Below are 20789 nucleotides of genomic sequence, written 5' to 3'. Positions count from 1 at the left end.
AAATATCATATCATATTTCAGTAAAATAGTTATGCTACTATTGTAATGAATATTCTCACAGTTTGTGATTAAAATGATTTTCATTTCCGAACGACGAATCCATGCGTTATTCAATGTTTCTTACCCGCACCCCCTCCCCCGCCCCACCCTCCCGCTCCAACCCCTCCCTCCTGCACCACCTAAAATCGTAATTAATGTCTATTTAAATTTTGGAGGTGTTACTAAATACCAGACTGTTTAGGTGATGTCTATCCAGGATGAATGAAGCTTCACCTATGTACTCTGTGTGTATATGTGATAATCATCACTTGGCTCTAGCTGGCTATAATTAGCGCCTGCCGTTACGTTTGCCTTTAAGGCTTCATATGCCAGGTCCTGTTGTGGCGCATTTAGCGGTGATGCACTGGAAATCAAAGAGGGAAATAAAATGGTACGGCTTCAGTCTGCTTAACCTCTAGTAACTACAATATTGATAAATAGACGCAAATTAATCAATAAAATATCCGTGTTTCAAGGACTTCTTTTATGTTGGTTTGTTCAAAGTCTATCAGAAATTACTCATTTCTTTCATATTTATTCGCAAACTATATTTTAAATATATCTGTATTCACATGAATAATAACCGGAAACTAGTTAGAATTAAAATAATTTAAGCCACTTAAAGAGTTTTGAAGTAGAAGGATGTTAACTTGTACAAATTGTTTCAAGCTATTTTCTGAATATAAAAACGGAAATGAAACAATAGTCACCACTTATAATGACATCTTCATTTGAAATGTTTGTTCCTTTCACCAATATGAAATTTTAGAGAAATACAGAAGACTGCGTTAAAATACCTATTAACTACATACGTTAAAATACCTAACTCATATACGTTACCTTTCAGTGGCGCCAGATCTTGGTACGCCCGACGTGTTATAATAAATAGCCGTATCTGAAATAGTAATTGTTGATTTTTCTGTTTGATGTGCTGAAATTAATATTAGAATTTTACGATGATTCTTCAACCATTGTAGCTGTAACTTATAAGAAATGTGCTGAATAAAGTTGTCGAAACTATGAAAGATACATAAAGAAGGTCGGATACATTAATAATGATACAAAGTTTACGTAGTTGCAAAGCATACACTTGGCGCTTAAAGGCGCACTAGGAACGGCATCCGATTTGAAACATTAACATTTTAATTAAAGGGCTACATGCTGGGTCCTGGGACACAACGACCAGAAACAGTTTTTAAACACTCGGATACTTCACGATTTTTTGATATTTTGAAATGCGTATTACTTGTAAATTGCTAAAGAATGCAATTCTAAATTGCTAAAGATGCAATACATCCACATTTCGTTGTGTTTTTTTTTTCAATAATTATTGCATAACATTGTTGTTTTTTTCTGTAATCTGCGGGAATATAGAAGTACTCCAGAATTACAGCCAAAACGAAATAACTGAAAATGTGGATAAAAACTAAATACTTTCATTCACAAAAATGCTAATTATTGATGATAGTTAATTGTCTTCCGATTCTGACCGACTCGGATAGTGTTCAATTTGGGAAATTACTATTTATCTAATCTAGTATTATCTACCTTCTTGTTCCACTTTATCATTAATATATATATACATGAAAGACACTTATTCAAGGTCAAAACAATTACTTTCAAGTCTTCATTTGTGGGTCTGCAGAGGACAAGTTAAACGTTTGGCAACAACATGTAGATATTACTATGGTTATATGGAGCTTTCCTGTTGATTCTCATTTTTATACCTTTTTATGCATATACTTGAATTATCCAGAGATAATTAAAAATGTGGTATACTAGTTTCTGACAGATCACCTCTCCATAACTTACTGTGCTATTTCTTGCTAAAACTAGTTTGTTATGGATCACCTCTACATAACTAACTGTGATAATTCTTGCTAGAACAAGTTTGTTATGGATCACTTCTGTATAACGTTCTGTGATATTTCTTGCTAAAATTAGTTTGTTATAGACCACCTTTGCATAACTTACTGCGATAATTCTTGCTAGAACAAGTTTGTTATGGATCACTTCTGTATAACGTACTGTGACATTTCTCGCTAAAACTAGTTTGTTATGGATCACCTCTGCAAACTTACTGTGATAATTCTTGCTAGAACAGGTTTGTTATGGATCACTTCTGTATAACGTTCTGTGATATTTCTTGCTAACACTAGTTCGTTATGGATCATCTCTGCATAACTTACTGTGTTAATTCTTGCTAGAACAAGTTTGTTATGGATCACTTCTGTATAACGTTCTGTGATATTTCTTGCTAAAATTAGTTTGTTATAGACCACCTTTGCATAACTTACTGCGATAATTCTTGCTAGAACAAGTTTGTTATGGATCACTTCTGTATAACGTACTGTGACATTTCTCGCTAAAACTAGTTTGTTATGGATCACCTCTGCAAACTTACTGTGATAATTCTTGCTAGAACAGGTTTGTTATGGATCACTTCTGTATAACGTTCTGTGATATTTCTTGCTAACACTCGTTCGTTATGGATCATCTCTGCATAACTTACTGTGTTAATTCTTGCTAGAACAAGTTTGTTATGGATCACTTCTGTATAACGCACTGTGATATTTCTTGCTAAAACTAGTTTGTTATGGATCACCTCTGCATAACTTACTGTGATAATTCTTGCTAGAACAAGTTTGTTATGGATCACTTCTGTATAACGAACTGTGATATTTCTTGCTAGAACAGGTTTGGTATGGATCACTTCTGTATAACGTACTGTGATATTTCTTGCTAAAACTAGTTTGTTATTGATCACCTCTGCATAACTTACTGTGATAATTCCTGCTAGAACAAGTTTGTTATGGATCACTTCTGTATAACGTACTGTGATATTTCTTGCTAAAACTAGTTTGTTATGGATCACCTCTGCATAACTTACTGTGATAATTCTTGCTAGAACAGGTTTGTTATGGATCACCTCTGCATAACGCACTGAGATATTTCTTGCTAGAACAAGTTTGTTATGGATCATCTCTGCATAACTTACTGTGTTAATTCTTGCTAGAACAAGTTTGTTATTGATCACTTCTGTATAACGCACTGTGATATTTCTTGCTAAAACTAGTTTGTTATGGATCACCTCTGCATAACTTACTGTGATATTTCTTGCTAAAACTAGTTTGTTATTGATCACCTCTGCATAACTTACTGTGATAATTCTTGCTAGAACAAGTTTGTTATGGATCACTTCTGTATAACGAACTGTGATATTTCTTGCTAGAACAGGTTTGTTATGGATCACTTCTGTATAACGTACTGTGATATTTCTTGCTAAAACTAGTTTGTTATTGATCACCTCTGCATAACTTACTGTGATAATTCCTGCTAGAACAAGTTTGTTATGGATCACTTCTGTATAACGTACTGTGATATTTCTTGATAAAACTAGTTTGTTATGGATCACCTCTGCATAACTTACTGTGATAATTCTTGCTAGAACAGGTTTGTTATGGATCACCTCTGCATAACGCACTGAGATATTTCTTTCTAGAACAAGTTTGTTATGGATCATCTCTGCATAACTTACTGTGTTAATTCTTGCTAGAACAAGTTTGTTATGGATCACTTCTGTATAACGCACTGTGATATTTCTTGCTAAAACTAGTTCGTTATGGATCACCTCTGCATAACTTACTGTGATATTTCTTGCTAAAACTAGTTTGTTATTGATCACCTCTGCATAACTTACTGTGATAATTCTTGCTAGAACAAGTTTGTTATGGATCACTTCTGTATAACGAACTGTGATATTTCTTGCTAGAACAGGTTTGTTATGGATCACTTATGTATAACGTACTGTGATATTTCTTGCTAAAACTAGTTTGTTATTGATCACCTCTGCATAACTTACTGTGATAATTCCTGCTAGAACAAGTTTGTTATGGATCACTTCTGTATAACGTACTGTGATATTTCTTGCTAAAACTAATTTGTTATGGATCACCTCTGCATAACTTACTGTGATATTTCTTGCTAGAACAAGTTTGTTATGGATCACTTCTGTATAACGTACTGTGATATTTCTTGCTAAAACTAGTTTGTTATGGATCACCTCTGCATAACTTACTGTGGTAATTCTTGCTTGAACAGTTTTGTTATGGATCACTTCTGTATAACGTTCTGTGATATTTCTTGCTAAAACTAGTTTGTTATGGATCACCTCTGCATAACGCACTGAGATATTTCTTGCTAAAACTAGTTTGTTATGGATCACCTCTGCATAACTTACTGTGTTAATTCTTGCTAGAACAAGTTTGTTATGGATCACTTCTGTATAACGTACTGTGATAGTTCTTGCAAAAACTAGTTTGTTACTGATCACCTCTGCATAACTTACTGTGATAATTCTTGCTAGAACAATTTTGTTATGGATCACTTCTGTATAACGTACTGTGATATTTCTTGCTAAAACTAGTTTGTTATGGATCACCTCTGCATAACTTATTGTGGTAATTCTTGCTAGAACAAGTTTGTTATGGATCACTTCTGTATAACGTACTGTGATATTTCTTGCTAAAACTAGTTTGTTATGGATCACCTTTGCATAACTTACTGTAATAGTTCTTGCTAGAACAAGTTTTTTATGGATCACTTCTGTATAACTAAAACTAAACTAGTTTGTTGTAGATCACCACAGCGTAACTTACTGTGATAGTTCTTGCTAAAACTAGTTTGTTCCGGATCACCTCTGCATAACTTACCGGTATTATGATTATTTCTTGCTAAAACTTGTTTGTGATGGATCATCTCTGTATTACTTACTGTGATAATTCTTGCTAAAACTAGTTTGTTATGGATCACCTCTGTATTACTTGCAATGATATTTCTTGGTTGAACTAGTTTGTGACCTCTGCATAACGTACTGTGATATTTCTTGCTAAAACTTTTATATATTCAGAAAACAGTTTGTTCGGCATAACTTACTTTGGGCTTTGTTTGCTCTTTTTCCCCGTCTATATAAGCAAAAAAGACCAACAACAGAGGCGAGAAGAGCTGCTGTTACAGCTGCTAAAAGCACAGCTAATACCTCTACAGTGGCACTGTTACACTGTTTACCTGGAATTATATCATGTTGTAACAAATTTTAAGAATTAGAAAAATTAACATGGAAGGATAACAAAAGGTTCATTTAGCTTCAGTGTTAATGATAAACGGAAAAAAATCAATGATATTGATCTGGAAATATAAGTGCTTAACGAAACTTAAACATACTGTCCTTTTTAGAATGAACAAATGGTACATGAGAATGACTCGTTTGAAAGTTTTCTGTTTTTAACACTTGTGACATCTAAAAAGAGGCAAAGAGGAAGTATCTGAAGAAAAAAATGAGAGAGGTCCCTGCAAGGATGTTTCCAACTAACTTTGATGAAGTCGTTTTAAGCAAAAAGCTAACGCCGGACGACAGGCAATGGACAACGAACACATAAAACTAAATTATAGAACATTTAAATATAAATGACTTAATACATGTGTTTCATATTGCCATCGACCTTTATTATCCTATATTAACTTTTCAAAAACTAGATCACATTCAAAGAAATAAGTAAATTTTCAATCAGAACTTACACCTTTCACAGAAAACACCTTCAAATCCGTTTTCACATCCACTGAGGCATTCACCTGTGTTGATATGACATAATAGGTCTTTGCAAGTGATGTTACAAGTTTCTTGACAAGTGTTGTTGTACCAGCCAGACATGCGTCCATGATCACAGCGACCTGTGTTCTGGTCACAGGATCCTTTCTTTCTATTCTCTCCCCTACCACAATTCTTGCTGCATTTTTGTTTACAGAAGGTTCCAAAGTATCCATCCTGACACTTCAAACAAGACCCGTCAGCTTTATAACACTGTTGTTTGTTTTCTGTATAGTTCTCACAGTTTTCCGGACAAGGTTTGTCACAGAATTGTCCATAAAAGCCGAGTTTACAATGTAAACATTCTCCATTTGCTCTATGACAAATCGCTTTTCGCGAATTTCCAACTGGTTCAGTTCCACAGTTTTGTGAACATATTAGTGTACAGTTGATGCCATAACGATCTATACATGTATCGCAAATCCCTGTGGTCTTGTTACAACCAGATTTACAGTTCGGGCTACATTTGTTTGAACAGGTCAAGCCGTAAAATCCAATTTTGCAAGCAGAACATTCCCCTGTGCTTTTGCTGCAGCTGTTTAATTTAGTGATAGGATCTAAACAATTTTCGCTGCAATGCTGATTACAATATTTCTCATAGAACCCATCAATGCAAGGACCACTGCATTCTCCATCTTCGATAGAACATGTCACTTCATTTGAAGCATCTGGCGCACAATTCCCACATTTTTTGTCGCAGTGATTTATTACGCTATAAAATCCACTGACACATTTTCTGCAGCGGCCGCTGAACTGGTGGCATTCCAAGCAACGATCTTTCTCTGGGCAATCGACATTACAGCCAAAGCCGAATTTGCCTCTAATGCAGCCTTTAGCACATGTTCCGTTCGTAAAGCAATAAGTTTCAGGATCACCCTCTCGGATACAATTGTGACTGCAGTGGCATTTATGCACTCCAGACCAGCCATCTTTACACTTTGTACATTTATCATCTGATATACATTCTAGGCAGTTTTTAGGACATTTGATAGTACACTGTAGCTCGTAATACTCCGGTTCACATTCTGTACAGTATCTAATACTGTTGCAAGCTGTACACGTACCAATGCACTTAAAACATATATTCCTATGCGGAAAATATCCTTTCTTGCATGTTGTACAAATGGACTCACTTGAATTTTCTGTCTTAGCAACACACGCCTAGCAGTTATCTGCACATGTATACTCGCAGTTTTCACCGAAGTATCCACTTTGACACCCTGCTTACAGAAAATCTACTAGTAAATTATATCATGGATGAAATGGCATGTTATATCAGAATTCTGTATGGTACATATACTAGTATGTTGTTGCAAATATTATAGTATAATATTCATATATTTTACCATAATAAAATAACAGATAGCTTTAATACAGAAAATATTTCTTATCATCAGTCTTTAAATATCTGAATAGGTTATCATTGCGAATGTCACTAAATGTAGTAATAGCATGAGGCTATTGCAGTAGATTTGTGACTATGTTCGATTTTCATATTATGTTCAATAATCGAACACAAACGTTTAGTTGTTTATATTTCTGTTCGATTATCGCATACAAATAATTATTTTCATGTTGCGTTTTTGCACGCATACATACAGTAATGTATCAAAAATGTCTTCGATTACTGGAAATATAAATACCTAAAAACAAAGTCTTTGCGATATATAATCAAATACATTTTGTTTTTATCATCTAATAAACGTAACATGAAAATAATCATTTGTATGCGATGATCGAACAGAAATATATACAATTAAACGTATAGGTCACTGGAGCCAGACCAGAAAGAAAATGCCTCTGTACATGTTATACCCTACCCCTAGGTATTCTATAAGAACCATGGTCATGAACGGGAAAATATACTAACCCATTTCAACCGTACATTTCTCAACTTAAACGCGCAGTTCGTGAATGGGTACCTAGTGTATTGAACAAGCGATAACTTATCTTCTAACGTGCACCAGTCACCTTGTCTCAATATTCCATATTGCTGAGATTATCAACATATTTTATGCTTTCGTCAACGTTATAGAAATATTTTGCGTGACCTTCCCTAATGTGCATCTGGTCTAGAGGTCACGGCAGTGCGCACATGTTAGGCGAAACGTAAACAAACAAAAACAGAATTTTGAAAAATCACAATTTTACACTAAAACTCGAAATGATGAATGAAATTCATCTTGTATATGATTTTTAATTTGAAATCATACATTGGTCTACATCTGTTCTGTTTATTTTATTCATTTTGCACATTCATGCTGCATTTTCATATATTAGCGAACACGTGTAGTAAAATGACGATTGACATACATTTTCACAACAGCCAATCAGAATGGTTTTGTAATCTAGAAACGAACTTCACCAGGGAAGGTCAAGCAAGTATTTTGTGTAAGGTTGAAAAAACTATAAACTACGCGTTGTTTTTGTAAGGTAAGAAGTATTGAAGAAATGTTACCGGTACACAATGGAAGATAAATTACCACTTGTTTGATATCCATAGTACACATTTACCGAACTGCGTGCTTTAGGTATGAAATGCGCGATTGAAACGGGTTAGTTTATTTTCCCCTTCATGACCATGGTTCATATAGAATATCTAGGGGTAGGGTATAACATGTACAGAGGTGTTTTCTTTCTGGTCTGGCGCCAGTGGTATAGGTGTCCGATTATTGAACATAATATAAGAATCGAACATAGACACAAATCTACTGCCATATGAGGCGATATCTGGCACTCTTCCAGAAATCCATGTGCGAAAAGCATCCTTTTTATATACTGCTAGTGACAGACAAACAAATAATTATTTTACGTAAGATAACATACTTATTAGTAGATTTGTACTATTTTACTAGAATAAGACTGACACAAGAAGTAATTAAATTGTTTAGAAGGAAATGACGTCAAAATCGTAGGACAACGTTGATATTCATGTGTATTATATAGACATTTTACAGCGTTGAACAACATACTTAATATTGTGTTAACTACCACTACTCAGACATATGCAATAAAATATTTATTATATACTTACTATAAAGAGTAACCATCTTAAGTAATTATTACACAAATACAACATTTATATTTTTTGTTCAGTTTAACGCCGCACTGACACAATTACAGGTCATATGGCGACGACTTTCCAGCTTTGATGGTGGAGGAAGATCCAGGTGACCTTTCGTGCATTATTTAACCAAGGCGGGGACCTTGGTAGAGCCACCGACCTTCCGTAAACCAACAGGATGGCTACCTCACATGAAGAATCCAACGCCCCGAGAGAGCCTTGAACCCACACCGGTGAAGGGCAAGTGATCTGAAGCGACCTTAACCATTCGGCCATGGAGGCCCCCGGATAAAACATTTTACTTGCTTATGTGATATTGGCACATTTGCCAATAACATGTTATCGGCATACTTCCGGTCCCTGGCTTTTTTCCACTAAGGCATACCTAGTATTACAATAGCCCGAGGGCGTTAAATCACTAGATGTGCCATTATAGCCCTCTTAATAAAACAGAGCTGGTGTGTCATACGGCATACTAGGAGAGGTATTGGCCCATAATCAAAGTATGTTGTAAAGCGTCATTGAATGTTCATGTAATGAGGGGATGATGATGATGATGATGATGATGATTATGTATAATGCTATTAAATATGTCATTGTATAGAATATGCGTTTAATCAAATTACTCAATTCAGTTTCAGGTTGAAAATCCTTTCAAGCAAATAGCTATGAGGTCAGAGATTCAGAATCAAGGAAATTCTGTTCAAATAAATATATCCCAAACTAATTTAAATAAGATATTTTGTTTAATGTTGCCTATTTTGCTCAAATATTGAAATGTTTCAGGACTCCTCATTTTTAGCAAATCAACCCGTTATAACAACATTGTCTTTTTTAACCCTTGCCATGCTGGACATGACTGGTTCTGCCTTTGCGACCAGTGTAGAGCAAAGTCAGCCTGCACATCCGTGCAGTCTGATCGTATTCTACACTGTTTACTATTCAGTCAGTATCTTTTTAGTAAGCACACATTTTAACAGTTAGTGGTACTGTCCAAATTTAAAGATGGACAAGTTCATACAGAAATTTAGCAGGGTAAGTTTTAAAATGTAATGAGTCGCATTGATTCTTCTCTCACTAGTGAAACAGAAATCCCCGCCCAGCCCCCTTCATTAGTTTCAACGAGTGTCCTTATATCATATACAAAAAGTAACATTATCTTACCTGATTGTACTTGCAAAAAACAAAGGATGAATATCCCAAATGAGAAAAAAGTCTGAATCATTTTAACGGCTGGGCTTGTGGACTAACGAGTGAATCTGTTCGGATAAGGACATATAAAATAGTAAAACTTTCATATTAAGTACATTGTTGTACTTACTTCCTACTTTACACGTTCTTTGTTAGAGCAGGATGAATCATTTGCTAGTTATATTTGTAAATTTTCTATGAAGTTAAGTTCGTCCGTCTTTAAGATGTTGTTGAATATATGTGTTAGTAAAATAAATTAATTGTTGTATAAACCAAGAATCAGTCTTTCAAATCGATCACTTTATAGAAGTCTTTATTTTTCGGCGACGCCGTCTAAATTCGTTTTCTTTACCTATGCCACGTGACTTCAGTTTGCAAATCAAACTACTTGATAACGCATTATAGATAATTTATCAAAATGGAAGATTTATGCAACACTCTGCCTGATTGGACGAGAGTGTCAATTTCTTTCACTCTGTTGATTGTGCTACGCTGAGTGAAATGTAGTCAAAGCGTTTATCCTAAACGACGCTGTTTACAGTTTTAAAGCTAACGTTGGCTCAGTATATTTAGCAAGAATATTGATATATCTCAAAATGATAAGTAAGTTTAATAAATATGATAAAAACATGTTCAAATACCAACATATATCAAATTAAAGAAAGAGCTGAATACGGTTTGCGTATCACATGAATAAGGGTGTGATAAGAGTCTTTTATGTAGAGAAGTGCTTTTTAAAAGATTTTCCTTGTTACAATTGTCGTCTGTATATGAAAAGGTTTCTTGCTTTTGTGACTTATTCAGATTGCATATTAAAATGAGTACTTGTTTGCTTTGATATATTTGTTATAAATTATTTAACTGATTTATTATATATGAATATTTTTCCTTAGTATGGTATGCAAATATTGAACTCAGTTGAAATTTGTTTCATTATATATATGCTATATAATGACTGAATCTCATTACACTGAAATGAAGGTACGCTGCATACAGTTAATCTATGTGATATGACTACTATGAAACAGAAATATTGAAATAATTACAATTGTATGTTTTGCTTGACCTTCACTTTTTTATAGGTGTGACGTCATTGTCCAAAGATTCATGAATAGCGAATATGCATTTGTTAAAGCGGGATCAGTTGGCCTATTTTAGAAATAAATAAAAATAATAAATAAAAAAATCCTTTAATTGATTTTTTCTCATGTATTCTAATCAAACTTGATTTGTAGCATGTTTATTAGGCCCGCAGCCAACATTGTTCAGCTGGGACATTTGACCCCTTTTAGGGGCTGCTAGAGCTAAAACTAGAAATGCCTTTATACAGCGTCTCATGAACAGCTTGGTGGATCTTTGTCATACTTGGTCTGGAGCATCATTATAAGGTCCTCTTCCAAATTTATTTATATAGGAACTTGGCCCTATTAGGGACCACTATAGCTAAAAATAGATATGCCTTTCTTCGCATAAACAACTAAAATGTAATGGATTTTTATCAAACTCGATGTGTAACAATATCGTAAGGTCTCCTGCTATTTTGTTACAAATGGGGATAGGGACCAATTTAACTAAAAATATAAACACGTTTAATGACCTCTTCTCATGACCCGCTTCATGAATCTTCATCAAACTACTGCTGTAATTATTCGTCTAAGGATAAACGAAACAAAATTGTAACCCTACGAAACCTTTGCGAAAAATTAAAAGACAACCATTTAAATTGTTAAAGTGCGGTGTTTAGTTTTGCAATTTGAAAAATGTTAGATGAAAGATGAATGTTAGATGAAAAATTCATAAACTTCTTTTTTCATTATTACAATTCGCCGACCATCATTTTTAAAGATATTTCTTGTTTCTCCTGAGAATGAACCACGTTCGTCTCATTTTTTTTAATAACACACAGCTAAATTTTGTCAAATATAATAAGCATGGACTTTGCGTAACGCTCAGTGAAGGTGGCAAAAGTTAGCAGGAACAGTTTAAAGTTTAAACTAAAAACTTCAACTCTTAACCAAAAAAATCGATATTTAATTTATGCGACCAATACGGTTCAACACTCTGAGCCATCTTTAAGAAAAGGATAATGTATCACTTGAAAAATTACAAAATGAAACTGCTACTAATGTCATACATGCAGTGACTGGTTTACCAGGTCCGTTTAAACCAAAACACCTCTTAACGAAATAGACTGCAATCTTTTGTCAGATTAAGTCTGTTAAGTCTAAAGAGAATACTCTACTATATGGAAAATTTTCTGATGAGGAAAATTGCGAAGTTCAAAAATTCATAAAGTAAACTCACCCTTTTTGAAAGTATACTTAATCAAAGAGCTAACCCACCATTTGCTATTTTGCAAATAGTTCAAAATTTACTCAAAGGGGACAGTTACATCGATCTATCAATATAAACAAATAAGAGGGCCATTGACCCTAAAGCGCTCACCGGTGTACAAGGCTTCAAGTGTGTTTGTATAAGTACAGAGTTAGGTTTCTTCTGTGTTGGCCTATATTTTGTACATGTCACACACACTTTTGAACCTAGGGCGATAATTTGAACAATTGTGGTAGACATTACAAATCTGATATCCCACGCCAAATATCAACGCCAAATTTAAAGGATTTAGCTATTATTGATTCAGAGAAGAAAAGTGACCACGCCCCCTGGCAGCCATGTTTTTTGACGAATCGGAATAATTTGAACAATCTTGGTAGAGGGTCACACAAGAACCATTTGTGTAAAATTATGTTAAATCGGGCAAGCACTTTCATACAAGAAGAGTTTTAAAGTTTCCACTATACATATGGGGAAAAGTGACAACGCCCTCTAGCCGCTATGTTTTTGACAAATTTGTATAAATTGGACAATCTTGGTAGAGGATAACATAGGGACCATTTGTGTGAAATTATTTCAAAATCGGACCCTCGGTTTAGGAGAATATGTCGTTTGAAGTTTTTTTTCCTACTTTTAGCTCTGGCAGCCGCTATGTGCAACCAAGCAAAACTGTTTGAACAACTTTAGTAGAACACCACCAAAGGAACATCTTGGCCAAGATTCATCAAAATCCATCCATCGGTTTTCGAGGAGATGTCTTTTAAACAAAAAGTTTGACGATGGACGGACGGCCTGACGGACGGACGGACGGACGCACGCACGACGGACGAAGGAAACAGCGTGATAACAATGGCTCACCATGAGAACTTTGTGCTCAGGTGAGCTAAAAAATAATAGTATTAAACTGCGCAAAAATATATTTTATTCATTTTACTAACAAAGCCCCGTTTTTTAAAATAAAAATTCACAAAAAAATATACATGAAAGATGCGTTTTTAGAAAATGAATACATACAATTTATATATATGCATTCTCATCCATCAGAGATTTGTCAAAATCCCGAAACAAGTAACCAAGGTATGTGAAAATGTGGTGTGTAGATTTTGATTTTTTTCCATGGAAATGTTTAATATTTATACACATATTAAATATGTCAACACCATTATTTTACTTTTGTTGTCATTTTCTTCCCTCATAACGTTTTTCGTTTGTTTATTCTAGATAAATTCTAGATACATTAGTGTATTTTAATGACATTTCATTGGTTGAAGTCGTAAACTGGGCGAATTTATGTGATAGCATAATTTGATATTTTTTGAAATTAGGTAAATTTATCAACAAGCGTAGACTAATTTTCAAAATTGTGCGTTCAGTAATTTTTGAATTACTGGCAAAAGAACTAATGGCGAGTTAGCTGTTTTGTTCATTAAAAATTAAAGTATTTATTTTGTATTCAAACCATTTAATTTGGTATGTAACCGTCAAACTGCTGTACATCTTGTGGAAATACTTTTGGGAAGAACCCTTTACTGATGTTGGTAGAATTCGTGGTTCAACCATATTGCAACTTTTGAATTACCAACTCATATTATTATGTATATGCAAAGTTATTATAGGGCAGATGTTACCATTGAAGAACAATAAAATAAACCAAGCTGTTTCTTTCAACATTTCACAAAAATAGACAGAAAAGAAGACAGACGGAAATAAATCACTTATAACTGCACAAGCAGTCAGTCGACTATGAAATGGCGTTAGTTGTTAGGTGTTTCTTATTTCATCAAAATACACACGATGTACTCTAAATTATGAATCTTCTGATTACCATTGTTTTAGTTAGGAAAAAGGCAGTTGACTGCTGCGACCCAGCAACAACAGGATAAGAAACGCAAAAAAGCACAAGCGCTTCATGACTGCGTTGGGAAAATAGGAATACGACCACAGTTATTCACCTTTGGTAGACCGCAGTAAGGAAGTAGTTTCGCGGAAAATAGTTCCAATATTGATGAAGATTACAGTGAAAGACATGCAATGAATGGAACTGTATGAAATATCAGGTTTGTGTAAAATTTGATAGAATTAAAATGTTAGAATGTGCATAAAAAGCTTTTTAAAAGAGTCAGTTTGGCCTGTTTGCGACACTATTTCTCCTACTCATGTGATCTTGCCCAAGGTCGTAAAAAACTAACGATTAATCGGATGTTCATTTGTGGCTGGAATGTTTCCTCTAAAACAGTGCTGTTTAGCGCAGTTTTTTTTTTGTTTGGAACGCAGGCAAAATTACAATATTGTACAGTGTTTATGTAAATAAAGTTCTTCAGTCTTTGGTCAATAGCTCAGAGCATCTGCTCCACAAATATTGCATCACATTGCATTTCTTGTCACCGTACTATGCAAAAGAATGGCTGTGGTATGTTAAGGTTTAAACATATTTATATGCACAAACGTGTGAACTTGTTGCTTTATTTAACTTCATTAAGTTCCATTCAAATTTTGCTTGACTTAAGTTCTTGCTCTATAATTTTATAGTCCTCTTCTTTCTTTGCAACTCGGTCCAGGTCAAAGTATGTATGCTCCTCTTGCTCTTCGAAAGAAGTTGCAGCACTGGAAAATAATGGAGAATATGTGCACCACCAAATGAAGCAATAGAAGCATTGAAACAAATATCTGTTCAATACTCTGAATGGAATTTTGATTGACGAAAACAAGTGAAACCTGTAGAAAATTAATATATCATCAGTGAAGCATTGTGGAATTACCTGTGGTGCCTATGGTTCGGTGCCCCAAAAGTGACATGTTACACACTTATTTTCCAGTTAGGTAATGTGAGACTTTTTTTTATTTCGTTTAAACGAAATTATTTCGTTTTAACGAAATGATTTCGTTTAAACGAAATAAGTTATTTCGTTTAAACGAAATCATTTCGTATAAACAAATAGTTATTTCGTTTAAACGAAATGATTATTTCGTTTAAAAAAAAGTCTCACATTACCTAATTGGAAAAAAAGTGTGTAACATGTCACTTTAGGGGCACCGTACTATGGAAAAAAGTTTTCTCTTTTCTTTTTAGTATTCATGTTGATATATTCTCAAGTCAGGTTCTGAAACTAATATTTACTGATATTCAAACGTTTCAGATGGTTTCATCATGTAGCTATTGAAATTAGGATAATTGTAATAGGAATGCCACAAAAACAAAGAATGTTATTACCTTTCCGTGTAATTCCTTTGAACAGACACTTCTGTGTTGTAGTAAACTGCAGGTGCTGTAAGCGGAAAGAAAATTCAGTTTTTATTTACGTACACCAAGACAGAAACCAACTAGCATACTGTGAATTTGCGCTATCTACAAATTAAAGTTGCCGGTTTTTGAAATGATTTAACTTCATTATAGTCTGGTTTCCGTCGTAAACTAATAGTACATCGCGTAGCAGTTAAGGGGCAAACTTCACTATAGGTTAAAGGACATTTATTCAAAGTCTTCTTTGTTTCAAATAAAAAACGACAACTTCTGATCTTTCGATATTGATTAGAAATATTTGTAAAATTAAGATTACCTCCCTTTAATTTATCTTGGTCGCACAACTACTATAGATTGGAAATAAATGAATTCTGGAGCTTCACGCGGTTTTGATTCAGAGTTTTGAAATATATACACGTATAAGTATTAAGAAAAAGTAAATAAACCCAACACAACATACACTTCCAACAGAAATCTACATTATAAAATGGACATTTTTGTTTCATAAATATACCTCCAAAGGAACAAACAGAAACTGAAAAACTTTGCTTAAATTGGCCTCCGCAGTCGAGTGGTTAAGGTCATAAGGCTGTCACCTATGTAGGTTAAAGCCCTATTCGAAGCTTTAAATTCTCCATATGAGGAAGCGATCAAGCTGACTTACGGAAGGTCAGTGGTTCTACCAAGGTGCCCGCTCGTGATAAAATAATGCACGGAGGGGCATCTTGCGTCTTTCTCCACCATCAAAACTGAGAAGTCGTCATATGAGCCATCATTGTGTGGGTGCGACGATAAACCCAACAAAAGATTTACCACCTGTAAGCATTTCAAGGAATAAGTAATAATAAACGTACCGACTATGTTACTTATGTTAGCTCGTCTTTTCCTGCATGCAACTATTGTGGCTCCAATAAGTACTGCCACTATTAATGCAGGGGGTACTGAGAAGATTGCTATCATGGCATATGACATGGGGTTTTCTGGAGAAAAAAGGGCAAAGCAATAGTTAGCAGTTAGCTCTGTATTTGTTTCCGATATGTTTTATTTCCTGCGAACCTGTTTTATAATCACTGTTATTGCTCATGCTCCTTTAACTTATGTTAATCGATTTCCCACCGGCGTTACAACAACGAAACGTCGTAGATATTCAACGGAAAACACTCCGTAACAGAGGATCGATTAAAACTGTTTAACCATTCACTAAACACTAAAACGTTCTGCTATGATTTGCATCATTAACAAGTAATTTCATACGTCATGAGTCATAATTCCATGTGTATAAAGTTAAAATGACTTGCACATTCTAGTGTAAAGACAATGCAATTTCAAAGACAACGTTAACATTATTTGAACAATCTCATGAAAATATAAAGTCCAAAGTTAAAATGGTTTGTATACTGCTGTGAAAATCAAAGTTAAAGTAATTTGCACAATCTCGTGTATAGTTAAATCTAAATTGGAAATTGATATGATTGACACAATATCATGTAAATATGACTTTAAAACTCAAACTGGAAAATCTCAAGTCAAGAGGTATCCTTTAACGTTACATATTTTATCCTAGATTTGTTGCTTCTTCCCGTGGTGTCAGTATTTTCCTTACTATTTAAGAATTAATTCGTTAGTAGAAAAGTGTTACCTCTGACTTCTAGTGTAAAGGTCAGACTGTTGGACTTTGGATATTCCGGTGCTTTATTTGTTGCAGTACATGTATAAACCCCATTGTGATGGAATGAAACAATGCCAAGCTGTAGCGTATCATTTTGGGTCACTGTTGCGTTGTCTATTAATTTTGTCCATTTGAAGGAACAAGGTGGATAGCAGTTCGCCGTGCACTTTACCAAAGGTGCTTCTGTGCCAACAGCCACAGTCAAATGTTTGTCTGGAATTATTTGCAGCTGATCTGGTCCGTCTGAAGAGCGATGATAAAATGAATAATTAAAGACACTTGACATTCATGTGGATGACATGTGATTTGTTTGTATACAGCTTTGTAAACATTGCGTGTCAGATAAACAAAAATACTCTCTGTATTCTTTTGAAAATATGCTATCTTTATGGAATAAGCCCATTAAGTGTATTTAACAAAGCAAACTTCCATTCAACAGTTATAACACCATTAAGTTCATATCTTAATGAAGTGTTAAACTTACATCTAACATGGATCACCACATCTTTGTGAAAAGTTTTAGATATCGAAGGATCTGTCACCTGGCAGGTGTACACACCCGCTTCCTTGCGAAATACCCTATTCAAGCTAAGAAGTCCTCCTCTGCTGATTGTTTTGCTGTTCGAATTTTGTATCCAGTCAAATGCACATTCTGAGTCACAAAATGAAAAACACTGGATATTGTTTACAATGCTTCCTTCATTGACCGTAATTTCTTCTGCTGTTGGTTGAAAATATATCTGCTCTGAAAAGAAATAAAAATACAGCCGGAGCAGGGTAATTGACGAGAAATAATCCTTGCATGAAAATGGATATAGGTTAATATACACAAGAGGATGTTTGTCACCAGAAACCCTTCTCATCATGGTAGACTTAAATCAGTTGCACCTGGAGACCACACCAGTTAATGTAACATGCAAACATGATATATTAGTAATACGACAATAGTCAGCTCTTCCTATAAATTTATACAAAATAGTATTTTAACGAAGTGACTTATTGTGTTTATTATATATTCTTATTATAATTATTTAGACATACCAATACTTAATACGGCTGCGCCGAAAAATAGAACGAAACGAAACAAAGCAAAATTCAGATATTGTGTAACATGTAAATCAACTCAGCGCAAAAAGGTAGATAAATGCTTCTTTACGTCAGTGCAGTTATCTATCTTCTGCGCTGAGGTGACGAAATATCATAGATACAATATCGATAGTGATGTTTGATTACCATGGACTTATTGAATTACAAATGCGCAGTATACTTTAGTTTGCAAAGACATTAATATTGTCGGTGAAAAAATTAAAGTATATTGAAATTATCGCCATTAAATTTTGCCAACTTAAAAGAAGTTTCAAAAATATTCACAGCGAGGCTAGAATACGTGTATTTCATAAACTTATGGCAAAAGTGTTCATTGCGAGGCTTGAATACACATAGGGCCTATTTTATAAACTTATGGCGTATTCAATTTTGTGTATTTTGACAAAGCAGTCACATACCATAACTCCAATAAGTAACTTACTAATTTCACAGAAGTCTCCTTCATAGCCTTTTACACAACCACTTGAGCATCTACCTGTTTGCATTTCACATGTGAGAAATTTGCATGTGCTGTTACATTTGTCTTGACACATACTGTTATGCCAGCCTTGCATACAGCCAATGGTGCATGTTCCCGTGGTTTGGCGACACGATCCTATTCCGGAATGCTTATGTTTTCGACATGTTCTACTACAGTTTTTCTCGCATAAATTACCATGATATCCACTTTGACAACTTAAACAGTATCCATCCGACTTCAAACAGGATGGTTTCCCACAATTTGAAGGACAAACTCTGTCACATGTTTTCCCGTAGAAACCGGTTTTACAAACCAAACATTCACCAGTTTCTCTTTGGCACATAATTCCTTTTGCCATAGCGTGTGTTTCCTCTGCACAATTTTGTGGACAGGTCAAATTGCAGTATTCACCATAAAAGTTGCTTTTACAACTATTACAAAGTCCCGTACTCTGTTCGCATGAATCGCAATGTTTCCAACACTCTTTCTCACAAAAAACACCAAAGTAGTTCAACTTGCATCTATGACATTTACCTGTTTCAATATGACAGGTATTGAATTCGTGTGATGTAACACAGTTCTGTGCGCACTTACGCGAGCACTTCTTTCCAAAATATCCATTCTTACAGTGTTTACAATCCCCTGAGCTTTGGTCACATCTGTTTATATTCGTAACAGGATCGATGCAGTTCTCGTTGCACAAGTGTTCACAACGGCTTCCATAATAACCTGGTTTACATGCCATACAATTTCCTGTATTTTTATCACATTTGTGCGTGTTTGTTTTAGGGTCTAAACAATTTTCGCTGCAATTCTGTCTGCACTTTTTTCCAAAGTATCCATCAACGCAAGATTCATAACAATCTCCAGTCTCTATTGCACATTTGACCACTCCGGTGCCATCAGGCAAACAGTTCCCGCATTGTTGGTCGCAATGACGTAGGCCATTATAAAGACCAGGGACACATTCTGTGCAGCGGCCGCTACCTTGATCACATTTCAAGCAACCATTTTTCCCTGGGCAATCTATATTACATTGATGTCCCATTTTCCCATCGATGCAGCCTTTTGCACAAGTCCCATTGGTAAAGCACAAAGAATCGAGGCCATCATCCCGTAAACAGCCGTGACTACACTGGCATTTGTGTCCTCCCGACCAGCTGTCTTTGCACTTTGTACATGTATCTTCTGAGGTACATTCCAAGCAGGTACTTGGACACATCCTACAGCTTGGCCCATAAAATCCCGGCATACATTCCGTACAGTATGATATACGGTCACAAGCCATACACTTACCAAGGCACTCGAAACAACTATTCCTAAACAAGAAATATCCTATCTTGCATGTTGTACAAATAGACTCACTCGAATTCAGCGTCTCAGATAGGCATGTCTTGCAGTTAGTTGTACAATTATACTCGCAATTGACACCAAAATATCCGTCTTTGCATGTTGATGTATTTCCTTTATAATCACCTGTTTTCCATTCGTCATTACATGTGGCAACGGAACAATTTGTACTCGATGCTGGGCCTACCATTAAAAATATATAATTTAAGAGTTAAAATGCATATGCTATAGATTTAAGTTTTTGGTAGAAATTTATACTTTTACATAACGTGTAAACAAGCATGTGTAAAGGTTTTGAACAGTGTAAATTTAAAATATTTTAAGAGTTCTATACTAGTTAGTATTTTTTTAGACTTTTAACTAAATTTGTAGATCACAGAAACACCTATATCTAATAGTTCTGTCAACAAACATTATTCAAGCAGGACTCAAGACTTCTTGATCAAAAATACTTCTCAGAAAAAAACTCCTAGAACGACTTTATTGGATTATATTTCCATTACAATATTGCGCCAGTATGAGAAATGATAACAATGACGTCATTAATCAAAGACCGTGATATCTATAGATACGTGTTCTAGTATCTAATTATTTTCTAATAAGAACACTTTCACATAAAATTGCTTTGTTTTTCCATAAGTAAACGCGCAGATCTTATCGAAATTTGGTTAACATTAATGCAATCTT

At 34.8% G+C, this 20789-nt stretch overlaps 2 protein-coding genes across 2 annotated transcripts; both read right to left on the bottom strand.

Annotated features, from left to right (window-relative positions):
- Positions 1-171: 171 nt before the first annotated feature.
- LOC123524381 (multiple epidermal growth factor-like domains protein 10) lies at positions 172-9088 on the bottom strand. Its single transcript, XM_053539758.1, has 5 exons — positions 9053-9088; positions 5617-6847; positions 4975-5106; positions 880-934; positions 172-403 (listed from the first exon to the last, which is right to left on the bottom strand). Exons 1-5 carry the CDS (start codon positions 9086-9088, stop codon positions 274-276), a joined length of 1584 nt encoding a protein of 527 aa, XP_053395733.1. The 3' UTR covers positions 172-273.
- A 5193-nt stretch (positions 9089-14281) lies between these two features.
- LOC123524382 (multiple epidermal growth factor-like domains protein 6) lies at positions 14282-20292 on the bottom strand. Its single transcript, XM_053539757.1, has 6 exons — positions 18714-20292; positions 17670-17930; positions 17156-17428; positions 16371-16496; positions 15487-15541; positions 14282-14879 (listed from the first exon to the last, which is right to left on the bottom strand). The coding sequence occupies exons 1-6, from the start codon at positions 20290-20292 to the stop codon at positions 14762-14764; spliced, it is 2412 nt and encodes an 803-aa protein (XP_053395732.1). The 3' UTR covers positions 14282-14761.
- Positions 20293-20789: the final 497 nt, after the last annotated feature.

Source organism: Mercenaria mercenaria, chromosome 3, assembly GCF_021730395.1.
Source record: "Mercenaria mercenaria strain notata chromosome 3, MADL_Memer_1, whole genome shotgun sequence".
NCBI lineage: Eukaryota > Metazoa > Mollusca > Bivalvia > Venerida > Veneridae > Mercenaria > Mercenaria mercenaria.
The sequence above is the reverse complement of the archived record's forward strand: the minus strand, read 5'-3'. Positions and strand labels throughout refer to the sequence as shown.